At 39.4% G+C, this 25,319-nt stretch overlaps 2 protein-coding genes across 20 annotated transcripts in view; one reads left to right on the forward strand and one right to left on the reverse strand.

Moving 5' to 3' along the window:
* APBB2 (amyloid beta precursor protein binding family B member 2) overlaps positions 1-9,836 on the forward strand; it is a 328,999-nt gene extending 319,163 nt beyond the window's left edge. For all 11 annotated transcript variants that reach the window (XM_048848487.2, XM_048848489.2, XM_048848488.2 and 8 more), the window contains 4 exons: positions 779-862; positions 1,480-1,595; positions 2,480-2,659; positions 5,731-9,836. In XM_048848487.2, the coding sequence (XP_048704444.2) occupies positions 779-862; positions 1,480-1,595; positions 2,480-2,659; positions 5,731-5,898 (548 nt within the window). In that variant the 3' untranslated portion in view covers positions 5,899-9,836. The remainder of the gene's footprint in view (positions 1-778; positions 863-1,479; positions 1,596-2,479; positions 2,660-5,730) is intronic.
* A 2,048-nt stretch (positions 9,837-11,884) lies between these two features.
* NSUN7 (NOP2/Sun RNA methyltransferase family member 7) overlaps positions 11,885-25,319 on the reverse strand; it is a 73,157-nt gene continuing 59,722 nt past the window's right edge. For all 9 annotated transcript variants that reach the window (XM_048848508.2, XM_048848509.2, XM_048848501.2 and 6 more), the window contains 3 exons: positions 22,965-23,082; positions 18,050-18,164; positions 11,885-14,197 (listed from right to left, as the gene is read on the reverse strand). In XM_048848508.2, coding sequence (XP_048704465.1) covers positions 13,553-14,197; positions 18,050-18,164; positions 22,965-23,082 — 878 coding nt within the window. In that variant the 3' untranslated portion in view covers positions 11,885-13,552. The remainder of the gene's footprint in view (positions 14,198-18,049; positions 18,165-22,964; positions 23,083-25,319) is intronic.

Consider the following 25,319-nt stretch of genomic DNA (forward strand, 5'->3'; position numbering starts at 1 on the left):
AGCCTGCAGCCCCAGCCTGGACCCTCCTCCCGCAACCTGAACCCCTAATGTCTGCCCCACCCCAGAGTCCTCACCCCCTCCCACACTCCAACCCTCTGCCCCTGAGCACATGCTGCTGGTTGCTCGCACTGTGCTAATCAGCTGGGCGGCACTTGAATCTCTCCTGCACAGCCGCTCAAGCACGCAGCTTACAGGGAACACAGGTGTTTGGTTTTGTGCAATTAGAAAGTTGGCAATCCTAGCTGTAGATTCATACCCTGGCTTGCTGCACATTAATTTGCCATATAGGCAATCCCTCAATCTCCTCACTTTCCCCATGCATTGTCTATATAGCCTGGACACCTAACTCAGGGCTCTGTGCTCTACTGGGTGGTAGGACACACAAAGTTAGGTACTGCAACACCGAGCCAGCACTCCGTTTGTGGAACTAGCCCTTAGAGGCCAAATTGTACATGGCTGTGCTGGATATAAGGCCAGCCCTGTATATATGCTCATACCTTAGAGACATATTCATGCAAGTTTTCTAAATGTTTTGAACACAATCCTATTTTTAGTGTACATGAATTGGAAGTTGTATCATCTTCCTCCTTAATTCCCCTGGAAATCACTTAACATCTTCTTGTATGAGCTAGAAGGAGTGCAGATCTATTTTAATCAATACAGTATTTTCGGAGTAAAATTACTTGGTAAGCTATTTCTTCTGTCTGTGCAATAAAAGTGTGTTTTACTTGCTCGTGAATGTTGATAAACAGCATTGATTTTTTTTGTTCCCATGCAGTAGATTTCCCAACACCAAAGACAGAGCTGGTACAGAAGTTCCACGTCCAGTACTTGGGCATGTTACCTGTAGTTAAACCAGTGGGTATGTAACACCATTGTTCTTAACTGATGCTAGAAGGGACTTACATAAAATCTGAAAGGGCTAGATTCTGGCTACATGTGCACTGGTAAAGTAAAGTTCAAGGAGCAACAACGCTCTTTACATGTGTTCTGGATGCACAGGGGTCAGCACTAAGCCTCCACATAAGAAGAAGAGAATGGGGCTGTCTAGTGCTCATGGTCTCACTCAGGCTTATGCTTCTTCAGCCAGAATGTTTTGGGAAGGCTGCTGAGACAAAGCCCTTTGCAGCGCCCTCTCCCAACATGAGCAGTGACAATTAAAAAGTCAGAAGGGAGTTGTAAGTGCATAGGACTGGAGTGAGATGCTACCTGAACAAACTGCCGTCCTAGTGTTTTAAGCCTCCTAGGAGAAGACTGGCAACTAATTCTGTTTTTACAAGGTGATGAAAAATAAAGGGATAGCAGGAGCTAGTCATTTTTTTCTTACACCCCCGCCATCAGAATGTTTTTAGCTAAGAAATCTAAAGCAACTTCTTTTCTGTGCTTCTAGGTGAAAAAAATAATTTCTTCTAGGTTTTTTTTTATGTATTCATTTTATACATTTTTTTTTATCCCACTCTCCCTCCCTCTACATTTTAGGTATGGATACGCTGAACAGTGCCATAGAAAACCTTACGGCTTCCTCTAGCAAAGAGGAGTGGATGCCAGTTACCATGAATGTTGCTGATGCTACTGTGACGGTCATCAATGAAAGAGTAAGTTAGGAATAGATTAACATAATAGTTTTAATAGTGCAGTCTCAGAAAGCTGGAAAGACCCCCCATCTGTAATAGAATATTTATTTGTATTAGAGTGTATTCTTTTGTTTCACTTGACGTTTTCCTCCAGTAATGTAAGCTGTGCACAACGGGACCATTTAGTAAAGACTGAGATTTTAAAAAAAATCTTACAATTCAACTCCCACTTTTATGTTAAAGCGCAGCACATCAAGGTTCTTACCAGTCACTTCTGCTCGGCTCAGTTTTATTTGCCCCTTCAAAACATGCCCTTAGAAATAAATTGTAAATGTTTGAGGTGTAAAAAAATAAGTATCAGCATTACCTTTTCCTGGGGTTTTTGGGACCCAAATACTGCAAGCCTAACCCCTGGGCCAAGAGTCCTGAATATTAAGATTTGCTCTGTCCTCCTCTGCAATTTAGCAAAGACAAGGAATCTTTCAGTCTCTGTTTCGTGCTGCTGCTTTATACAAAGCATTTTCCCAGAAGACCAGTAGAGTGACACTTTCAAGAAATAGGTCTGTTTCACTGCTGCTGTGTCCCCAGGGTAAAATCCCTATTCAATATGGATAAGTATTTTTTTTTTGTTTTGAAGACTTACCACGGTCAGTCTTTTCTAAACTGAAATAAGCTAAAATCTGTGGTGTTCCCAATACCAACTGCTTTGGTCTCTCTTCTTCTTGTATTTTAGAAGGGTTAATTGAGTTCAGCACATAGCACATTGCTAATGCTGTACAGATAAATCATAAGAGTTCAGCGCTACTGCTACAGTTTCACCAGGGATTTTAGAAACATCAATGAAATAGCTCAAAAAGTTGTATTGACTACAGTGTAGTAATGAGCGATCATTGCTTCATAACCAGAATGAAGAACAAATCATAGTGGAATGTCGTGTTCGGTTCCTGTCCTTTATGGGAGTGGGCAAGGATGTCCATACATTTGCCTTCATTATGGATACAGGGAACCAGCATTTTGAATCCCATGTTTTTTGGTGTGAACCAAATGCAGGCAATGTATCAGAAGCTGTTCAGGCTGCATGTATGGTAAGTGATCTTTTTCAGAGTGAACTGTAGTACTTAGCTCTTTCACTAATTCTATAAATAGTAATAATTGTAAATTTGCAATTATATGAAATCCCTATAGAATCATAGAATATCAGGGTTGGAAGGGACCTCAGGAGGTCATCTAGTCCAACCCCCTGCTCAAAGCAGGACCAATCCCCAATTAAATCATCCCAGCCAGGGCTTTGTCAAGCCTGACCTTAAAAACTTCTAAGGAAGGAGATTCTACTACCTCCCTAAGTAACGCATTCCATTGTTTCACCACCCTCCTAGTGAAAAAGTTTTTCCTAATATCCAACCTAAATCTCCCCCACTGCAACTTGAGACCATTACTCCTTGTCCTGTCCTCTTCCACCACAGAGAATAGTCTAGAACCATCCTCTCTGGAACCACCTCTCAGGTAGTTGAAAGCAGCTATCAAATCCCCCCTCATTCTTCTCTTCCGCAGACTAAACAATCCCAGTTCCCTCAGCCTCTCCTCATAAGTCATGTGTTCCAGACCCCTAATCATTTTTGTTGCCCTTCGCTGGACTCTCTCCAATTTATCCACATCCTTCTTGTAGTGTGGGGCCCAAAACTGGACACAGTACTCCAGATGAGGCCTCACCAATGTCGAATAGAAGGGAACGATCACGTCCCTCGATCTGCTTGCTATGCCCCTACTTATACATCCCAAAATGCCATTGGCCTTCTTGGCAACAAGGGCACACTGTTGACTCATATCCAGCTTCTCGTCCACTGTCACCCCTAGGTCCTTTTCCACAGAACTGCTGCCTAGCCATTCGGTCCCTAGTCTGTAGCGGTGCATTGGATTCTTCCGTCCTAAGTGCAGGACCCTGCACTTATCCTTATTGAACCTCATCAGATTTCTTTCTGTAATATTTAAAGAACTGAAAAAACTGGTATCTTTAATGCAAAATAAATAAATAAATCTTTGAGAATTTAAATAATGCTCCTATACCAACCTTACCTATTTAGGCGAAAGTGATTATGAAATGATAGATTTCATGATTCTAGGGAAAGGAATGAGTGACAGCAGCAGAATACGGATAATGGACTTCAACAAGGCAGACTATAGAACAAGCTCAGAACTTGTAGGTGAGGTCCCATGGAGGAAAGTCTAAAGGAAAAAGCAGTTCAGGAGAGCAGTTTCTCAACGACACAACAGTAAAGGCACAACAATAAACACATCTCAGTGTGAAGGAAAGACAGGAAGAATAGTAAGAGGACAATAAAGCTCCATCAGGAGCTCTTTAATTACCCCAAAATCAAAAAGGAATCCTACAAAAAGTGAAAACATGAACAAATTGCTAAAGATGAATACAAAAGAACAGCACAAGCATGTAGAGTCAGAAAGGCTAAGGCACAAAATGAGTTACACCGAGCAATGGACATAAAAGGGCAATAAGAAGAAGTTCAATAAATCCATTAGGAGCAAGGGAAGATGAAGGAACATGTAGATCCACAACTTAACAGGGAATGAGAGCTAATGATAGATGACATGCAAGAACGCTGTGGTGTTTAATGCCTATGTTGCCTCAGTCTTCTCTAAAAGAAAGTTGTGACTGGATGCATAATATTAACAATTTATATTCACCAAAAGGGAGAAGGAGTGCAAGCACAAATAGGGAAAGGACAGGTTAATGAATATTTAGATCAGTTAGATGCAGTGGTGAGCTGGAACCGGTTGTTAAAATTAGAAGATCTTTTAGAACCGGTTGTCCCATGAGGGAGGTTTAGTTTAAATATTAGTAAAATCTTTAACTGTAAGGATAGTTAAGCACTGAAATAGGTAATCAGCATGGTTGTGGAATCTCCATCAATAGAGGTTTTTAAGAACGTGTTAGACTTACCCCTGTCAGGGATGGCCTTAGGTGTACTTGGTCCTGCCTCAGCACAAGGGGCTGAGATAGATGACTTGTTGAGGTCCCTCCCAGCCCTACATTTCTGTGATTCTATCTCCTACCCCTTTCCATGTCTACAACGTGATGAAGGGCCCTTTTATTCTCATGACATGATCATCTTACGCTGGGCAGTTTGACATATATTTTACAAATATAGATAAACTATAGGCCTGTATGCAAATATGCCATTCAATAATTGGAGTAAATTTTCAAATTATACAAGTAAATTGACCCATGAGATGCTTTCATTCACTTCTAAAATAAGACCCTGAAATTTCCGCAATATATGCTCCTTTAAAATAACTAAGTTTGATTCCTGTACTGAAGAATTTTAGATCAAAGATAAAGACTTTGTAGCACATTTTGAAAAATAATAACAGCAAGAAAAAAAAAAGGCAAGAAAATTATTAATAATTATTTACGTTATCCTAGGGCCAAGAAGCTCCATTCATGGACCAGAACCCTATTGTCCCATGTGCACAAACACAGAACAGGCAGTCCGAGCCCCAAAGAACTCATACACAATGTTACTAAGATTGTATGTGCATTTGGGATATGTCTGAGGGGCTGAAATATTTATTCTGATCACTGTGCCAGGGCCAGCGCTTCTAAAAGTTTCGGTCTGCCAGGGTGTCCCTAGGCCTGGAAAGTGTTCTGTCATTGGACCGTTAAAATAATTTAATTCTTATTTTATTTTGGTTTTCCCCTCCATTTCACTTCCAAAGTGAGTGTAGCAGCCAATGAGGCATAAGCTGCTGAAGTTAGAGTTTAGTGCTTCATCCCATTTTCAAGATGCACTTTGGAGTTTTGGAGGCAATACAGCTAACGCTCCAGCAGTTCCCAAGGGCATGGCTGTTACAGATGTCTGGGGGGAAATAAATAATAAGACTGAGGGGGAGTTTCAGCTTTTCACACACATCAGTGTAATTCAGCATTTGTTTCTAGTCTGTTCTTGAAATAGCCTTTAAAATAGTCACTGATCCCTTAGTTTAGCAGTGGGTTTTTTGGCACCAGTCCAGGCTGGATTGAATCTAGCAAGTTCAAAGGTAGAGTTTGCCGGTAATGTATAAAAAGTACTGAATTTAAGATTCTGATGAGAAGCTATTGAAATGCACTAATGATTGTGGAACACATTTTGCTTTGTTGCAGTTACGGTATCAGAAGTGCTTGGTAGCCAGACCTCCTTCACAGAAAGTTCGACCACCCCCTCCTCCTGCAGACTCGATGACCAGAAGAGTCACAACTAATGTCAAACGTGGAGTCTTGTCCCTTATTGACACTTTAAAACAGAAACGCCCTGTTTCTGAGATGCCATAGCTGCCCAAGGGAAAGGATTCTTGTAACACTTAATTGAAGATACAGTGGCTACGCTAAAGAAAACGAACTGATGATGTTTGACCTTCCATTTTAAATTGCTGATGCTTTGTCTTCAACGAATTTATCCTTATCAAAACAATGTTAGACAAGCATGTTCTCTCGTTCTTGCCATCATCATGTGATATGAAAAGACGCATGAATAATTTTTTTGCTGTCAATGAGTTACATCATGAGCAGTGGAAGGTCTGTTTCTGATTGTAAATATACTGAACATTACCTAAATTCACACCCAAAAAGCATATGGCCACGTCCCTCCTAGTGAACTAATGTTAAAGTCCTTGGAGTGAATGATGCCTGAATTATAGTTTCACCATCTTCTTGAGCTGGATTTGTCACAAGCAACCCTTAAATCCTACAGCACTTTGCCCTGTTTTCAACACTGGAGTAGGTACCAAGTATTAGTTACCATTAAATTACTGTGGTATAAATACCAAGTTTTATTTTTACAAAGCTGCCCCTGTTAGTTTTAAAATGTGCATTGGCATTGGTTTAGGAACCACTGTATAATTTTGCCTGACATGCTTTTGAACCACGGTGACCATATTTCACTTATTGTTTATATATTATTGTTTTGGAGAAGAAAAGTTTTGAATAATTCAGAGCAGGATGCATCAGCTTTAGCCTTTTGCCCTAAAACAGACAAATGCATCAGGGGCCTGTTAAATCTATTCTCCAAAATCCTACATGGTGCAACAAAAATGTCATTTATTTAACTGTGGGCTCCAACCATCCATGATTAAGAGAGGGACCTATTCAGAACCGTTATATATGGCACAAACTAGAAAGCTACATATTTTCCCTGTATTACTCCTTGTGTGTGCAAACTTTCATTGAAGGCCCGATCACACAGTTCTTTCATTTGGAGTTTGGTGCTGAGTTAATATTTACATGAGATGGAAAAGGACTATCCCGTTTTTGTTGTGCAGACCTATTCTCATTTATACCATGATGAAATTTCATTTTACTTTAATGCCCTTGCTGTAGCAGCTCTCAACAAAGGAATGATACAGCTGTTCTCTGATGTGATGGAGCTAAATGTAGAGTAACCTGATTTCAGTGCTTTTGCTCCAGAAGCTCCAGCTAGCTGTGTTAGTCCACTCTACTGTAAATTCCTTGGCAACAAACTATGCAGTATTGCCCCTTACAATCGTACATGTGCTAACCTTTGAATGCACTTATATGCTTATCTTTTTCTTTGTTTTTTCCCCTTGCCCTCTGTCTTATTACAACTGCAGGTTGGTACAAACAATAGAAATGAAAAGTGCAGATGTTTTTACCAGTGTTAAAATTTTTCTGCCTCCATTTTAGACATCTACTTGGAAGGCTGAACCATCTGGGTATGCTGACACTGTAATTTTAAAGGGACATGTCAAGGCTGATAGGCCCAGAATTTGACCTAGCTTTCTCTTTATATCTATTCCCTAGGGGCTTTTTGTTTTAAATGAATGGTTGCATCTTTTCTTTTTTTAAAATTGATCCCAGTTGCTACCCAGGAGCTACCCCAGTAACAAACAAATCAGGCTGTGGATGAACTTGACATGACTGAAATGTGACCATACTGGCAAGTGAAGGGCTGATGCTCTACTGGTGTAAAGAGGTGCAGCTCCGTGAACACCAGCTGAGGAGCCAGTGCCCTGAAATCCTAACTGGTACCTACAATGGGGCTCTGACCTGGCTGAGGCCTCTAAGCACTACGGCAATATAAAGAATAATACAACCCACTAGCATACACTTAGCTAAAACACTTGCCTGCGGTCCAATTCAGCAAGATATTTAAGCATGTGCTTAATATTTTAAATCCATGTTTAAAATTATGCAAGTGCTTAAGCCCCAGTGCAGCAAGGTATTTATGTACCGCAATCCTGTTCGGAGAACCAAGGCTACAAGAAGAAACTTGCACTCACATTCACTCCTTTGTTTCTCTCGGTTCCAGTAGTGGTAATCTCAGTGGTTTCCACTGGGAACAGGGCTGATACCATTTTCTTTTTCCACAATGGTTATCAGCAGCCATCAGATGGTAACCCCACCTAGCCACCACCACCCTGGATCATATTAAAATCACTGATCTAGAGACATAAGATGCTGTATTCATTGTCACTCCCCAGATTCAGCCTGTTACCGGTTTTTTAATTATAGCAAATACCTTGACAGTGTCCTTTTACAGTTCCAGTTTGAAACTTTCCCAGGATTCAGATTTGCAATGAGTTTTAAATAGTATAAATACATTCCATAGGAGATCCACTGCATCTGTGTGATGCTGCCGCCCCATGATGGCAGATCAGGACCTCCCTTTGTAATTCAACAGACATGTTAAAAAGCTGTTGTTTTTATTCTCTACTTGGTGTGGTTCGGTTTCCTGTTGTGAGGACCATGAGTGCTTAGCTTGCTTTCAGCAGCAAAGCATATAGAGAGAGTCAGGGATGCAGTTGCAGTAGGTATTGAAAAGACAATGGACAGGAATGTATTGAAAAGTCACAGATCATCTGCAGATATTTTGTTTTTAAAATACCTTTGTTTATTTTACCAAAATACTGATTAAGACCTTGATTCTGCAAAACCTAGGCATGTGCTTTATAAGCACATTAGTCTCACTAGCTTCAACAGGATGACCCATGCTCTTACCGGTTATGCATATACCTAAGTGTTTGCAGGATCAAGGCCTAATTTTGTAAAACCAATTATATTAAAACACGATGTTGACTTACTTTCTGCCATGGCCAAAAATTATGGTTGGTGCATGTGTGAGAGCAAATGCCATTGTTTTACCCAAGTTGTAGTGACACTTCAGTTACCTATGCATTCTCTGTATCTCGTGTTTCTGTGAGTAGGCATACACTCTGCCTTGTATGTCTCACGTCATTTTTGAATTAACCTGTTAAATACAGCTTAAAATATTTTTATTTTATTTATTCTATTTTTACTGAAATAGCCTGCATTATGATGTTGATGTACTATCTTTACTGGACACGATCTCACAACATATCCAGTGCTAAGTAATCGCCGTGTACTATAGGTTGCCTAAAAAGGTGGGTTTTGTAATTATTTGTAGTCACATTTTTATTGGAGTATGTAGAAGAAATGGCAAAACAATGTGTAAAGCTAATTTCTCTTATTTTATAAATGCAAATAGCAAGTTAGAGGCAGATATCACAGGCCACCTCATTAATATGCTCCATTGCAGAAGCAAGGAGATATATAGCCACAGCCAATGTCTATAGCTTAAAGCCTTTCCTTTGAGTTGCTGCAGTTTTTAGTTTTTATTTAAACCACTTATGATTTCATCTGGAAAAAAAAGAACCACCTACAGATTGCATGAAAGGACACTGATCCCACTTACAGAATAATGAGTTCTTAGTGATAAACTTCGTGTAAAGAGCTACCTGTACCTCTTCACACACAAAAAGAAGTCCTTCCTTAGATTTGCAGGATATAAAGCTATGGAATAACTAAGACCGTTCTGTGTCATTTACTAAGATTTCTAAATCCCTTTTCTTTTAATTATATCAAACATGTCAGTGAAGCAGGGATATAAAACTGTTAGTAAATCACATGTGAAAACAGCTATTTTTACTTTAATAGCTGATACCGGCTCAGCCTTTACAGCTTTAACATTAACACTGTTACTTCTATCTGTGCAGGCTTAGTTATTTTAATATATTGCTAAAATCCTGTTTTGTACAGTCACCAAACAAAGGTTTGATTTATCTTGGTAGTTGCAAAAGAGAAAGGGAAAATGCACACTGTTTATCAGTCAGAGCTCAGTGTTATATAAAGCAGCTGATTGACACTGAAAATAACTTTTTTTTTTGCTGTTGACCACTTTTACACATTGATATGTAATCTGTTGTGAGAATAAATTTAGCTGCATAAATGCTTGAGTCACTTGTCACTAGTCCATGAAGTTTGGAAAGTAGTTCATTTCTTGGGACAGAAACTTGGTGGGGGGGGGGAAGGAGAAAGACTCTCTGTATTTACTGTTTAGAAAAGATACCAGTACATTGGACATTTCAGAAGAGAGACCATGTATTTTCTGAATTATTCAGTGGTAAATGTTAAGCCAGTATTAAGGAAAAGGTGGCACTATGATTTGCCCTAATGCCCAGCTTGAAATATAAATTGCTTTTAAGTCCTAGAAAGCATATTTTTAATGGACAGAGGCGTAAGAGGAAGTCAGATTTGTCTGTTTTAAAGCTTTGGTCATGGGCTATACAGCCTTTTACTTGTATGTTGCTGGTGCAATTCTGGGTCACGGTGGGACTACCTAAAATTTGCCACCAGCTGATGGCAAAAGTGGTTTGTGAACCAAGTTGTTCTCTAGCATCATATTGATCACTGCTGGCTCTTGGATGATCTGGTCAGAGACTGAACCAGCGCCGAAGATCTAGTCTTCGATCAGGATGAGACCCATTGGTGGGACAGCAGATGGAAACTTGCACTACCGTGCTGTACCCCATATGTGAATAGAACTTCCACTGCCAGAGCTGTCAACTAGCACCTTTGAATGAGCACACTGTTTTTATTTTTAAAAGAGATCGTTTATACTTAGTTTATTGTTATAACACCCACTGTGCATTATTAAAAATGAAAAGATTTAAAAACCCACTCTTTTGCCTTCCCTTTCCCAACTACAGGATCTCACACCTACTTTGAGCCATGCTTAGTAACTATATTTAAAATAAAATGAATATAATTTTCCCTTTATATTTTCCATTCCCTTTCTCTAAACTGCAGCTTCTTTTTTCATCCCCATTGTGAACTATCATTGTAAAATAGCGTCACTTTGTTCTCCTGCTTTTTTCCAGTTGTACGTTGCAAGCATAGGACTCGAGCCAGGAGCCTTACAATCTGCCCCGAAGGAGACCAGAGAATGAATTATGATTCACTCACAATTCTTCCCCTGGCATTTGGGAAGGAGAAGTTCACCCCTTTTCATGGATCTGTTTACTCTTGACCAGTGAGGGTGGGTGTGTGGAGCCAAGGCTGCTCCTGTTTACTCACGGTGAGGTAATGGGTGAGCAGCACAAAACTTTTAGCTATTAGAATTATTTCTTTTGTTAAATAGATCACATTCAGCAGCACTCAGTAGGAAAATTCACCTTTTATGAGCACAGGTTTGTTTGTTTCTTTCCTTCCCCTATTTTTCTTTCTGTTTCTCTCCCTCCTTTCTTCCTTCTATATTTCCCTGTTGGGAGCAATTCTCAATTTTCTACTTTAGATTTCACTCCGCCTCCCCCTTGCCCTCATCTAAAATGATCACCAGCAGCTAATATTGACATTTGAAATGTTATCATTAGGCTTAAAATTAACATCTTAATTAGATGAATTATCTCTAACTGGTGTCAGGGTTGGCACAAAGAATCAGGAAGTCATAACTGATTCCAGGTACTTAATTTCATTTTCCCCCCATGTCTGGGCTCTTCTGGGTGGTTGGAGAGGGAAGCCATCCTTTGCTAGGCGCTCCTGTAGATTGCAGTAGATCTACATGCGTTCCTGTCCTGCACAACCCAGCTGGCACACAGGCAATGGAGCAGCCACTTTGTTTTTTCCCTGCAGTGCAGAAGTAGGCCTGTCAGTGAGCCGTCGCAGCAGGTAAAGCTTTCAGGTCACACTGAAGGTGCTACTAGGGCTGCAAGGGAAGCAGTACCCCCTACCACCTCCTCAGAGCAATGCAAATACTCGTTTTTAAATGGCAGGCAGCATATTTATTTCATAATCAAATTTGAGTCTCAAGGGCCACCCCTTGGATGCCAGTGATCTAATGCATGGCTTATTGGTTGTAAGTTCCCTTCTTTGTATTTTATGTCGTGGAGGGTGCAAAACCAGTTTTGCTTATTCCATTTCTGAATCAAACCCTTGTCAAAGTAGGCGCATTTATCTAGCTCTCCTTTAGAGTGTCTGTACGGAGTATGGAATGTAGACACACTAATACCTCCTACTTTATTTTATTGGAGAACTAGGACAGTTTAGTAAAGGTACCAATACACTGGACCCAAGTGAAATGGGGGGGGGGAGGAATACTTTTAATATTTATGAAGTACACACTTCTGATTTAAATTATAAATTGGATAGAAAGTTAATAAAACCAATCCTATTAAAAAATACGTTGCATAATACTTCTGAAGTTGCTAGTTGGGTTAAATATCTTAAGCTAGTAAGAGCAATTCTGAATACAAATATCCACTAATCATTTCAAACAGGAAAGAAGTTCTGAAGTTCCACCCAAATTTCAGAGTTAAGATGGTTACGGTTATGGTTAAGAAAACCTTATTTCGTCTTGCTTTAAAAAAAAAAAAAAAAAAAAAAGTTGGTCCACTGGAACGACTGAGAATGTGATAAACAATTCTAGGTTCCTACAGTTAAATACTTTAATAGATTGACATCTCAATATACTTAGCAAGATGTAACCACATATTAAACTTAGACAGAAATGACTGACAGTTAATATATACTATTTAAAATGATTTATAGTTTAACTTGCAACCTGATCTTTACATATAATTAGAAATGCTGTTTATCATTTTCCCGCTCAATCACCAATGTTTCCAAAAAAATTGTTAGAATCATGTAAATGTAAACCAAAAAACTTGCTGTCATTATTCAGATGAATAATATAATATTGGTATTAAGTGTTCCTATTTTGCTTGACATTTGTGAACTATCAGGATGCAGAATAAGCAGCACTTTCACCATTTCTGAATTGTTACTGCTCATAGAAAGCAGTTTCATAAAAAGCAACATTTGAGCTTCCTTTTACCAGTCCCCATTAGGCTGACAATTATGATTTTTATAAACCATGACAGTACTGTGACATGTCAGAGATCATTCAGAATTCATTTTAGCATCAACATACCTGTCTAGTGTTAAAATGAAATTTTCTATTCAATTTTTTTGTTTTTAAATTTCCTCTGTTGCTTCCTAAAGCACATCTGACTGAACTGGGGCATTTGTGTGCTCACCAGCTGTGCACAAAATGTTCAACGCAAGTGCATACAATGTAGGCATGCGAAAAATCCAGACCTATTTTTAGAAAAAACAGGCTGAATAATAATTTTGATGATCCGCTTCCATATGCCATGGTCATAAATAATGACACTTTTCAACAAGATGGTAGCTGAAAATTGTAAGCGCAGACAACCATTTAATTTCATTGTTGCTATGTGAACTTTTAGACCACTGAACAAAACTTGCAAAGATTACTTTTAAAATTAAGTATGCCCAGATATGTACAGAAGGCATGTTTCAACATGTCACGTTCTACTGATTAGCAATTAGCTAATTTTGAGCTCACCCCTAAGGGATTTGAATTATCTATTGTAGTTGTTACTTTACGTGCATTTTGACATTCAGAATTTAATAGCTGGACTGAAACAACTATGTAATAGAGACTCTTTAGCAAAACATCCCCCTGCTATTTCCATAATAGCCAAGAAAAGAGTATTAATTATAAATGTTCCCTAAAGGTAAGTAGTGGCCTGCATGGATATACCCTGGCATCTAAGTGTGTGAATCAACTTATACAGGAATGTTTACCACTATAGCAATATAATTTCAAACTTTGAAGAAATAACTATGAACCAGTTACAAAAGTCTATTTTCAAATCCATGGTCGAGGATGCTTAACCATAGTTGAAGGTAAAGTTTCTTTTGGTTTGACCAATTTTTTTGATAAAGAAGGTATAAATAAGTCAGGTGCTGAGCTCTCTACTCCAATCCAGCGATAGTAATAATGTTGAGCTGAAATTTGAGATTTGTTCCCTTGTGGATTGAAGTATGGCACCATTACTGGAGGCAGAACTATCTCCACAGGTTTCAATACAACCATTTTATCTTCTGCCCGTGGCTTTCTAATGTGTGTCCGTCTCTCAAACACCTTACTCATAGATGACAGATTGGGTGTGTTCTTCAGCATTCCTGGCAGGGATGAGTTTGAGATGGGTTTGGTCATTTTCTTCCGCTGAATGGAACTGTTTGTTTGGTTCACATTTTTTTGTGGCCCACTAATTGCTTTAATTGGTGAAACTTCAGAATTAGTATTAATCATTTCTCGGTTCAGGAACTCTATAATGTTTGTTTGTACCCCAGTATCTTTAGGAACATTTCTTTGCTGTGTTACTTTTGATTTTTTCTTCCTCTTCTCTTCTCTCTTTGATGATTTTCCTATATCAAGACCTTCTAGTAGTCCCTTTGCTGCAGCACGAGCCAAAATGTCTTGTACAGACATTACTTCAGCTGGATCCCTCTGAAATTAAAGAAATTTAGTGGAGCTAAACTACACCATCAAGTTATGCACTCTATTTTAATCTCTTAGGATAAACCTGCACTTTAAAATACAGGGCAATGAGTCTCAGTCCCTGGGTGTGATGGGTGTATCAATCCCACACTGGCAATACAGGGATTAATAAACGGCTTCAAGCCCAAGGGGCCACACCTTCTCACCTTTCCTGGGCATGCTCCCAGTGAAGAGAGCATATAAAAGAAAGCAGCTCAGCTCAGTCTGGGCTGGCTAAGGAGGACAGCTGGCTCCTACCAGGAAGCTGCCAGGACTCCAGACTGCTAAGGCAGAGCACCCTGACCACACCGCAGGGACCGAAGGGGATGATGAGCTGCTACCAGTGGAGAGATGCCAGAGCCAGAGCAAAGGGAAGGAAGTGACCCAGCGGATGCGCTCAGGGATACAGAGACCTGAATCCTGCAACAGAGTAACTGGTTTCAAAGGGCTCTGTGTGAGAACCTAGTGGAGCAGGGTGGGCCTGGTTTCCCCTCCTCTGCACTTGCCCCACTGCTGCCAGAGCGGCTCCTTGGGCTCTCGCTGCTTACTCCTGACAGAGGAAGCGCCCTCCTAGACTTCCACTACTGGGCCCTACTGGACCCCCCACTGGCCCCTTGACACTGGGTCTACAGGCTCGAGTTTGTGCTATGGCGCTAAAAGCAACAGGGTTGACTTGGCTCTGAAGTCCACCCCCCTATCCTCCACTTCAAGCCCAAATACCTATACAGTGCTAAGCACAGCTATGGCACAAACTCAAGTCTGTAGACCAGGCTCTTGAAACTTGCTGCTGTGAGTCTTAAAATGTATAGATGTACCCTTCAATCCCTTCCAGCTGTTGTCAAGCTCAGCGTATATTCTAGAAAAAAAAATGCAAACATCTTGAAAGCAACAGCTGCATGTTATTAAAGGATGTTGACTTTACTGCAGAATCAAGGGTGTCTATAGTCTAGTTTAGAGGAGGAGAATGGAAGTCCAGACTTGTGTGTTTTACCTGCAGTTTCTACACTGACTTGCTGTGTATCAAGGCACTTTTAAGCACGACATGCTAGATTCACAAAGGAACTTCAGCATGGTGACAGAGTGGAACTTTTACATGCCAAGAAAATCACTGGGATTCACCAAAGTTTGAGTTTGGTGCCTAACCTCCCAATACAATGAAGGGGGCGAGAGAATGAGTCACAAAAGCCTGCAGGCTCGGTGGCTCTTTGCCTGAGCTAACCCCATGGGAGACACCAGCTGAGAGCAGGCCTCCTCCTCAGCAAGAAGAGGAGAAAAGCCACCACTTCCCTCATAACTTTTAGCCCAGAGGCTAGGGTACTCCCTTGGGATCTGAAACTCATCCCCTTCTACTTAAGCAAGAGAAGGGATTTGAACTGGGGTGTGCCACCTCTCAAGTGAGTGCCTTAAGGAGCAGGCTATAAGCCATTCTGATGTGGGGCTCTCTCTCTTGCCTGCTGCAGCTGTTCCACTGTGGACATATAATTTAAAAAGAAATCAGTGGAGCAGGGGGATTGGATCTCCCACCTCCCCAAGTGAGTGCTCTATCTACCAGGCTGTTTGTCTGCTCGCTTTCTGGCTCATGTTGAAGCTATTCTATGCTGTGGTTATATAATGAAATACTTATTTGTTCCCACCTTAGCCCCCAAGCCATTTCAGCAGAAGAATGCCTATCTTGCCCAGTTTGTGCACTACTCAGGGGGCTTAGGGATCTGGACACAAGCCATGGTTCTGGTGGGTGCATGTGCAGAAGCAGAAACATGAGTGATAAGGAACTTTTACTGAAAATATTTAGGTGTTGAGTGAATTTAGGTACATACAGGGGCAGCTGAGCAGGGATTTTGGCACCTAAAAGTGGCAGTTAAGCACCTATGCCCTTTTGCGAATCTAGGCCTATATTCCGCCTATGTGTATGAAGAGAAAAATACATCACCATTTATGAACACTGAATTAATTGTTTGCAAAGCACTTTGGGTGAAATATACAATGTAAAAAGTATTACTAGGAAGTTTTCCCACTATTAAATTCTTTCTAAAGATACGAATTAAACTGTTAAGATAGATACAAGGTTAGAAACACAACAGGGCTGGGAATGAAACTGAGGACTGGAATACTTAGGCTGAAACATCTCACAGTAAACTCTATTCGTGTGTCTAGCAGTCTCCCTCAGACAAATGGTGGGAGCCCCATCTGTGGCATAATCTAAAATTTGATTAGATGATGTATGGGGGGGGGGGAATTCTGCACTGGCAGGAAGTTATACTAGACTATTTAACAGGTTTTTCCATCTGGAATTCTCTTGCCGTAATGGAACGCTTTGACTTATCTATCATCCCAAGAGAGAAGCTTCTCACCACCCATGGTGTTGTCATAATACGTAGGGAGATGGACTGACTGATCAAATCAATCTTATATTTAACTTCCACAATTAAAAACCTTGAGTATTTTATCCCCCCAGAAAAGAGAAATGACAAGTTTTCCCCACTTACAAGCCACCTTAAAAGGTATCAGTTGTGGTCATCATTTTTCCAGCCTAGGTGAGCACTGCATTGATGTAAACAAAGCACTAGCATGAGGCCAACCATTCTTTAAACAATTTAAAAGCCTGAGACAGCAAACACTGCATGTAGTGCTTACTATGCCAATCTTATCCAAGGACAAGTCACAATGCAGGAGCGGGATGTAAGCTGGAAATTACTTTTAGCTTAATTACAATATAGAATGTATCTACAGCATGTTCTGTTCTAGTAGAAGCTGTGTTGTGGATTTTATCAAGTTTATATAATAGTGTGCATTTGTTGGGGAAGGAGAGTCTTTACCTCAAATATGTCATTTGAAACAAAGGCATATTTCTAGATACAAAAATATTCAATTAGAAAAAAAATAAGATTTTAAAATTTCAAATGAAAAAATATTCAGAAGGATAAAAACAGACTTCTTTTGTACAGTTCATCAAAGCAAGCTCATTCATTTTCTTGGCAAAGAAATCTAGAGTTGGAGACAGTGACTGTGAGTAAATGAGTAGTAAAATATATTTTGGACTGTAAACACCTTTCAAAAGATTCTACTTGAAGCATCAAAACATATCCATGTAAAACAAATGATAATAAATACTTTCTTAAAAACTTTTCAACTATCTTGGGGATTCAATCCTCACTGGAAACTTTTTACTTTTCATTCCACGGTCACGTAGTGGGAGAAGATTCATCAGCTTCAATACTAGTGAACAACATATATATAGCAGTGCTGTGATCCCTGCTGGGCTTGATGAATACAGGCAGAACATGATGATTGCCTTAACAGCCCCTCTGCTTAACACCGGTTTCAATCAGCATGTTAAACATACCATGGTAACAGGGGAGTAAGGTCATAGGGAAAGAAGACGGTAACTGCATACAACCCAATCCTCCCTAAAATGTGACAGAGTTAAAAACTGGATCAAGCAGTACAATAGATTTCATTTGTCACACAGACCCACCTCTTTGATACATAAAAACTGAATAGAAAACTTGTGAGCTTTCCAGCACATCCCTTCTATCTCAGCATAATGCAATTTCAGAAGCTGGATCTTTCAGCTGCACTTGCGTCTAGAGAAGTTGTTGCACTGATCGAAGAAACAAGCAATCTTTTGCCTAGCAGAGTGTAACCAATGCTCAGAGACAAGTCCACTGTCCTGTCTGTATGATTATGGTGAAGTCAGGTAATTTATGAACGTTCCCATCTGTGTATTCATTTTTAAATCATATTTAAGAAACAAAATAAAGAGAAAATCATGTATAAGTCTTAAACAAGTACTTTTCCCAATGCATACTTTTTATGGCTTACCTGTCTTGCTAGAACAGCTAAAAAACAGCAATTGGAAATCTCTGAAGGTTCCATTTTGAAAAAAATATCAGAAGGGCCCTCTATTTCTGAGTTGCACCACAGAGAAGGACTAAGTCTGTAAATATTACAAACAAGACTTGTAATTTTAAAATGTAAATAAATAAGGAAACTAAAAATCAGCTGAGTACAGCACACAGACAAACTTTTCTTACTGACATGCATTACATTTTAGACACCCTGTTACTCATTTAAAAATACAATTATGATTAAAACAAAAATTTACTGATAGAATTTTAAATAATTTATATTGTCTTTACCAACAACAAACCTGTACTGAAATAAACTTTTGAATGTTCGCTATCACATTTTCATAAACTCACTGAAATTAGGTCCAATTATTAAACAAATCACTGTGCTTTGAGTATATCAAGACAGTGAAGATGTTGATCTGTATTAAATACAGACACATTAATTCAAATGTATTAAATATATTTTTCTTTGTTAATGGGACAATATCAAATTATATATTATAAAAAGTTCCTTGCGTGTGTAGCTAGAACATTTAAAAACTAAAAAATTTAAAATCTAGACCCTGATCCTCAGGTTCATTAGGCTGTTTTGAAATAGCTGCACTGAATATAGAGACAGTGGTATATTGACTCCTATGTCAACTTTCTCCTTGCAGATTCCAGGACCATTGGCAGCCAGTGTAAATTAGAGCAGCCATTAAACTGCTCAAACTTACACCGTGGTATGAGACTGGTCTACTGGACCAAAAGCCACCTTTGTACCACCTCCTCCTTACCTGTGCCATGGGCTTCTCCAACTGGTGATCATCTAAGGAAAAGCACTTCAGTACAGAGCACTGGATTTGATATCAAGGAGTATATGGAATCAATTCTCCAATACATGTACCTTTGAATAATGCTTAAGGTGGGCATGGTATATCTAACAAGAGTAATACCACTAGGACTCCCTATAACATATTAACTGAGAAAAACTGAATAATTTTGCTACATATGCAGAAGCTAACCTAAACTTGGCATGGTAGTCTCTGAAGAGCCAAAAATGGAAATACACCAACTACTTAAGAGTCTTCATCTGAAAACAAATGGTCACAAAGCACACCCTAAAAGGAAACATGGGTTCAGATGCTGCATGCTGCTCAGAGCGGGTCAAGAGCACAGAGGGGACAGGTATAACACCTTTCCAACAATTCAGTCCTAAGATGAGCACATGTTGGCCCAGAGTCCCACCACAAAACAGCAATCTGAAGGAAAGCCTCACTGAGGGACTCCTTAGGCACCCATATCTGCCAGGTTGAAGTCTACTTGCTGGAGTGACACAGAGATATAACAGACCAGAGAATCAAACCTATGGCAGTTTCTGAACTAGTGGTTTCCTGAACCCTTGAATCTTTTGTTTAAGAGGAAATCAAATACTGAATAAAGTCACCATCTCTAGATCAATGATCTTCCCTAACCAGAAATCTTTGCAACTGTTCCTTTCACTTTTGTTCTCTGTGCAAATTTTCCAAAAGGAGAGAATATTTTGCTCCTCAGCATAGACAAGATCAGAGTAGATTTAGCAACAGCACAGATATTGGACTGTTAAATTATCATAGCCTGTTCCCCTCCAGCTGCAAGTTCTCCCCCATCTGATCATAGGAGTTGGCAGTTCTGCAGCAGAATTTCTTGATGAATTCTGCACTCTTTGAAAGTGTGTATTAAAAAAAAAAAAGATTATTAGAGTCACTATTTCTCAAGGAAAACAGCTCAAGAAAATGGTCATGAATAAAACATTTTAATACATTTGGGTTTGAAAACTTTTCCAATTTATGAAAACAATCACAGTATATATTTTATTTAAGCTATGCCATTATTACTTTGCTCATGCAAATTACTAGGAGTTCATAACTATGCATTAAAACATGCAAAATATAGTTACCTATAAGGTCCTCAGGATATAATATTTTCCTTCTTCCAATAAAGGAAGCATTGTTTCCAGAGTCATTATTTTGAATTTTTCTTAGTTATAAAGTAGTTTAGGTATGTGATATCCAAGGTGAGTTTTATCTGCCCTTGCTTTCTTAGGATTAGGAAGCACCTTAAACTTGTGTAAAACACTTTTCTTTTGGCTGGTGTAATGGGTTCCATAATATTTTAGGGAAAGAATTATCAGAGCGAGTTTGTTTTTTCTGACACTTAGGTCTCCTTTTGAGGATTTGCCACAATACTGCTTTATAGCAATGAACACTGCTATGGCTGTACGTGTCCAAGGTGATTCAAAAGACTGCTGGGTTTCAAAGTCCCTCTTTTTCCCACTTTGGAGACAAGAAGTGGCAGGACTTCATAGCCCTTCAAATCCCAAAGGAACAAAAACAATCTAAAGTCTTGAGGCCCATGTTGGTTTTTGGTCCATTGGTTTTTGACATTGAACCTATGGCTACTGATGTAGAATAGTTGTATAAGGGCTCCCTTTCACCAGGGACATTTTTACAATAGGAAAATGTATTATGTTCTAACATGTCTTAATTAGTAAAATACTCAGACAAGGATGGCTGTGTTAAAGTCATCTACGTTAGGGTTGGCCATGATTAGCTAACAATTTCAATCACTATGGGCCCTGTCTAAACTGAATCCTAAGTACTACTGTACATTTTGCTACTTAACACGTTTTCTAATACTATATGTACGGCCGCTGTCAAGAGGCTCTTGGAGAGTGCCTAGATAATCAAGGGTGGAAATATGGTATCATTTTCATTTGCCTCTGGCAAAGTAGCATCCCCTACCTTTTCTCCTAGGGCAAGTTTTGTTATTTGCATTTATATACAAAATAAAAATAATCACTGTAATTATTTACATTTCTGTATTGTGATTTACCCCTTCAACTCACAAGTGGGTACAGAAATCTTTTTAACCATTATAGTAGCTGGAAAGGATAGTTTGTGTTCTAAACAACCATTTGAAATACCGAGACTCCTTCGAAAAAGAGCTCCAAAATCCAGGAGAGCTGACTAAGCCTGGCATCATCCTTAGAGTTTCATGACAGTTTTCTATGGAGAGTCTCAGATAAGAGTTTAAAACACAGGTCCTCTCACCTATGTATGGACATTAAAGATACCATGACACTTATAAGTGGAAACTTGCCCCAACATCCTTGGCCAAAATTTCTCCTTCCACACTTCTGTGCAGCAGGGTATGTATATGATTATTCCTACTCTCAATTCCAATGCAGTGAACTAGAGTGGTGCCAAAAGTGTTTTGGTTTGTGAAGGGCTTTGCAATCCTTTTGTATGCTTTCGGTGTATGTAAACCAAGTAAAATACTACATGTGAAATAAACAATGTTAGTGCAACTTCTGAGCACTGCCTGCAGCAATATCTAAAGCCCACATTAGTGTCGAGATAGCAAGAAAAAACCGATTTTAAGAGTCTGCATGCATATCTGGAAACTGGGCATTTTTTTCCAAAGACAGCAGGGTTTGAACCTGTGTAACTTGGATGACTTTACACACTGATAGCAACTCTCATTTTTAAAAAATAATTGTGATGTTAAGCTATTTTTTCTTTGCTGTTTGATCTTCTAGTTACTCTCTGACAAGTTTATGCCTAAGTTCCCTGGTCTCAAACCTGATTCAGTTTAGCCTAGTTTTCTCCCTGCTCCTGTTGGTAGTGAGAAAACAGTACAGTACTCCTATACCACCAGTCCAGTACCACATCATTTCCATTCCAGTAATACTCTACTCCCCACTCTGCCAGAATGCTGATCTGAGAGTCACTGTGCAATCAGATCAGCAATCTGGGAGCAATGCACTTTGCACTTCCACATTACCAAAAGGAAGGGCAGGTGGCAGAAAAATATTAAACATTGCCATGATGCAAGAGAAATTGAGAGGTCATGGTTTAGGATAGAAGCATGATTCTGAGGGGTAAAAATCCTAGCTAAAATATGGCCAATATTTGGTCTAAGTGTGAATAACAAATTGTACAATTTTTTGCCAACTTTTTGGATTACTAAAAAGACAAATCTACTAAATCACATACAGTATTTGACACTTTTCCTGGTCTCACCTCTAAACTGGTGTTAGACAACCCATACATACAACATACAATACACAACTTTGGGATTAAACTAAGGACAACTCTTGTCAGCTTATCTACCCCTTTTCATAGGACACTATATAGAATAAGGTAGAATACAATATTAGAATGTTTAGTAAGGACTGTAATAGATTTGCTAGAGTAAAAGTAAGGGTACGTTTGAAACCATGCTCTGAAGCTGATTTACAACACACAAAAATCAAAAAATGGTTTAATTCACAACTACTACATTTTAACTAATTTACTGTATGTGTTCAAATCTCACCTATGGAGAGGATAGAATTTAGACTGTTTTCCTTTGACTCATCCTATCAGGGAGCAGGAGTCGGAGTGTCTCACTATGTCCTTGAGACAGGAAAAGGAAATCAGCGCTCTAAGCCTACAGGAGTCTTATGAGCTTTGGGGATCTCAGGACACCTGCAGAAGCCTGGTTGCTTCCGAGCCGCATGGAAGCAGACCAGACAACTGGGTCCTATATTTTGAAATGGACATCTTGGAAAATAAAATCAACTTGGCTTCCTAGCTAAGAAGCAAGTTCATTAAACATGACTGCCACATAAATTGGAATACTTACTTATAGAGAACAGATAGTTATATTATTTATGATTTGGGAGAGAAAAAAGACAGCAGAATCCAGCTTTACTTAAATTACTCGTCATTTAGATTTAAGAAATAATCTTCAAAGGTCCATACAATAGACATCTATGGTAAATACTCAGCCAACACAACTGAGCAAAGTTAAAAATGGAAAAATGTAGCTAATGCCTTTCTATGTTTTTTAGTATTCCTTAGACAGGACTATTTATTCCTTACCTATAAGGCTGTGCTTTACTTCCTTCCACTCCAGATTCCAGTGCTTTGTTCAATACTGCGTCATTTTCTTCTGGATAAACTGAACAAGTGCAGTAGACAATGGCTTGCACTTTATTAACTATAAACATGCAACAAAACATTTTTCTAGTTTACCATTTTTGGAATAAGGAAAGCAATTTAAAATTCAAAAATATACGATTTTTTAAAACATATTTCTGTTTCAATTGTTATGAAAATCATTGGAAAGTTATCAAATGAATAGTGAATATGCAGAAATATTCAGTGAATGATCAGATCATAGAAGATATTAAATCATCCTTTCCATCTCTCCCCCCCCCCAAGACAAGTTAGTATATTTCTAGTAATCTGTCCAATGTATTTTAAATTTTCAAAGCAACGGAGTTGCCAGCACATTTTCCAGCTATACCACATTCTAATACATTGCATTTCCAGGAAGTTTTTATTGTTATTGAGATTACATTTTTCCTTTTCAAAGTCATCCTTTTACATATAGTAATACCCACGTGTGCCAACCTAAATAATTTCTCTCCAGTGCTTTTTTATTTAAATATATTTTAAATATTTGCAGACTTAGGCACAAATCCAGGCCTGTGTGTGAGCTGTGCTCATGCTACTAAGAACAGAGGGAGGAGGGGAAAATGGGATAGATCAAAGAGGGAATTACAGTAGAACCTCAGAGTTACGAACACTTTGGGAATGGAGGTTGCTCATAGCTCTGAAATGTTTGTAACTCTGAACAAAACATTATGGTTGCTCTTTCAAAAATTTACAACTGAACATTCAGTTATTACAGCTTTGAAACTTTACTATGCAGAAGAAAAATGCTACTTTTAACCATCTTAATTTAAATAAAACAAGCACAGAAACAGTTTCCTTATCTTGTCAATTATTTTTAAAAACTTTCCCTTTTTTTAGTAGTTTACATTTAACACAGCACTGTACTGTACAGAATTTGCTTGGGGGGGGGGGGGGGGAGACTCTGCTGTCTGATTGGTTCCGAATGAGGTTTGTGGTTGACCAGACAGTTGGTAACTCTGGTGATCGTAACTCTGAGGTTCTACTGTAATCCACTTCCCAATCCTGGGGCCATGACTAAGCCTCCAGGCAAGTTCCCAACATAATGACTGTAGCCTCAAAGCTGTTATACTATGGGCTTGCTATCATCAGCCCCTAAAGGCTAGTCTGGGGAACACTAGAACATAGGGATCCCCTGTTCATGCCTCCTGCCACGGGGACAGGAGGGGATGGAAGTGCAGGTAGTGCTAGAATGACCCTATGCCACTTTAAGAAATCCCTGGCTGTCTAGGGGAATCTTTGTCAACGGTCACCTTTCTGCTGCCAGATTGGCACAAAGCAGCTGGAGCAAGTACCAAGATTTGGGCCTTAGTTCTTCCTTAGCCACCACATTGGCCAAACTGTACATGTTTAGTCCTTCTAAGTTGTTCCACGTGAATCTGTCTCTCCACATTCTTTGTTTTTCTTCTCTGAACCTCCAATTCATGTTTCTGGGCATTATAGATCCCATGAATTGAAGTCTCTTCCAGGTGCTGTTACACCAGAGCAACAAACAGAGACAGACATGCAATGTCTAGGCACTTATACCACAAAAACCATGGCTGCTGTATCACACTTCAAGTGCATTTTTAATGTGTGATTAATTATTACGGTTTATTATTTGTACTACCATGGCACCTATCAGCCCTATGCCCAGGCTACATTTACAGTTTAGGCGGACATAGATACAGTGCTCAAGGGTGTGAAAAAAAGCTACACTCCAGAGCACCATTGCTATGCTGACCTAACCCCGGTGTAAACACAGTTAGATCAATGAAAGAATAATTCCATCAACTTAGCTACCATCACATGGGGAGATGGTGTTCCTACAGCAACAGAAAAACTCCTTCCATCCCCACAGGCTGCATCTAACACTATAGGGTTATGCTGGCATAGTCACGGCCCTGCAGCTATAGTCCCTGTAGCATAGGCCCTAGTCATGGGCACGGCCCCATTGTGCTACGCACTGTATGAATGAAGAACAAAAAAATGGTCCCTGCCCTGAAGTTCATCCCTAGGGCTCTTCTGCTTCACGAGACTTTTCCTCCAACTAAATAACGTTTTGGATATTTTTCTTTAGTTTGAATATTTCCATATCCTTCAGGTCTACAGTGCCCTCATTACTCTGTGCATGCAGTAATAGTCTGATCCTGCAAACACTGCTATGTGTGTGTAACTTTCCTCACATGACTTGTCTCATTGTACTTAAAAGTTATTTCCATGCCTACATGTCTACAGGATTGCCACACTACTGTGGGGAAGCAATAAACTGCTACATAC

This window comes from Caretta caretta, chromosome 4 (genome assembly GCF_965140235.1).
Source record: "Caretta caretta isolate rCarCar2 chromosome 4, rCarCar1.hap1, whole genome shotgun sequence".
NCBI classification, from domain to species: Eukaryota; Metazoa; Chordata; order Testudines; family Cheloniidae; genus Caretta; species Caretta caretta.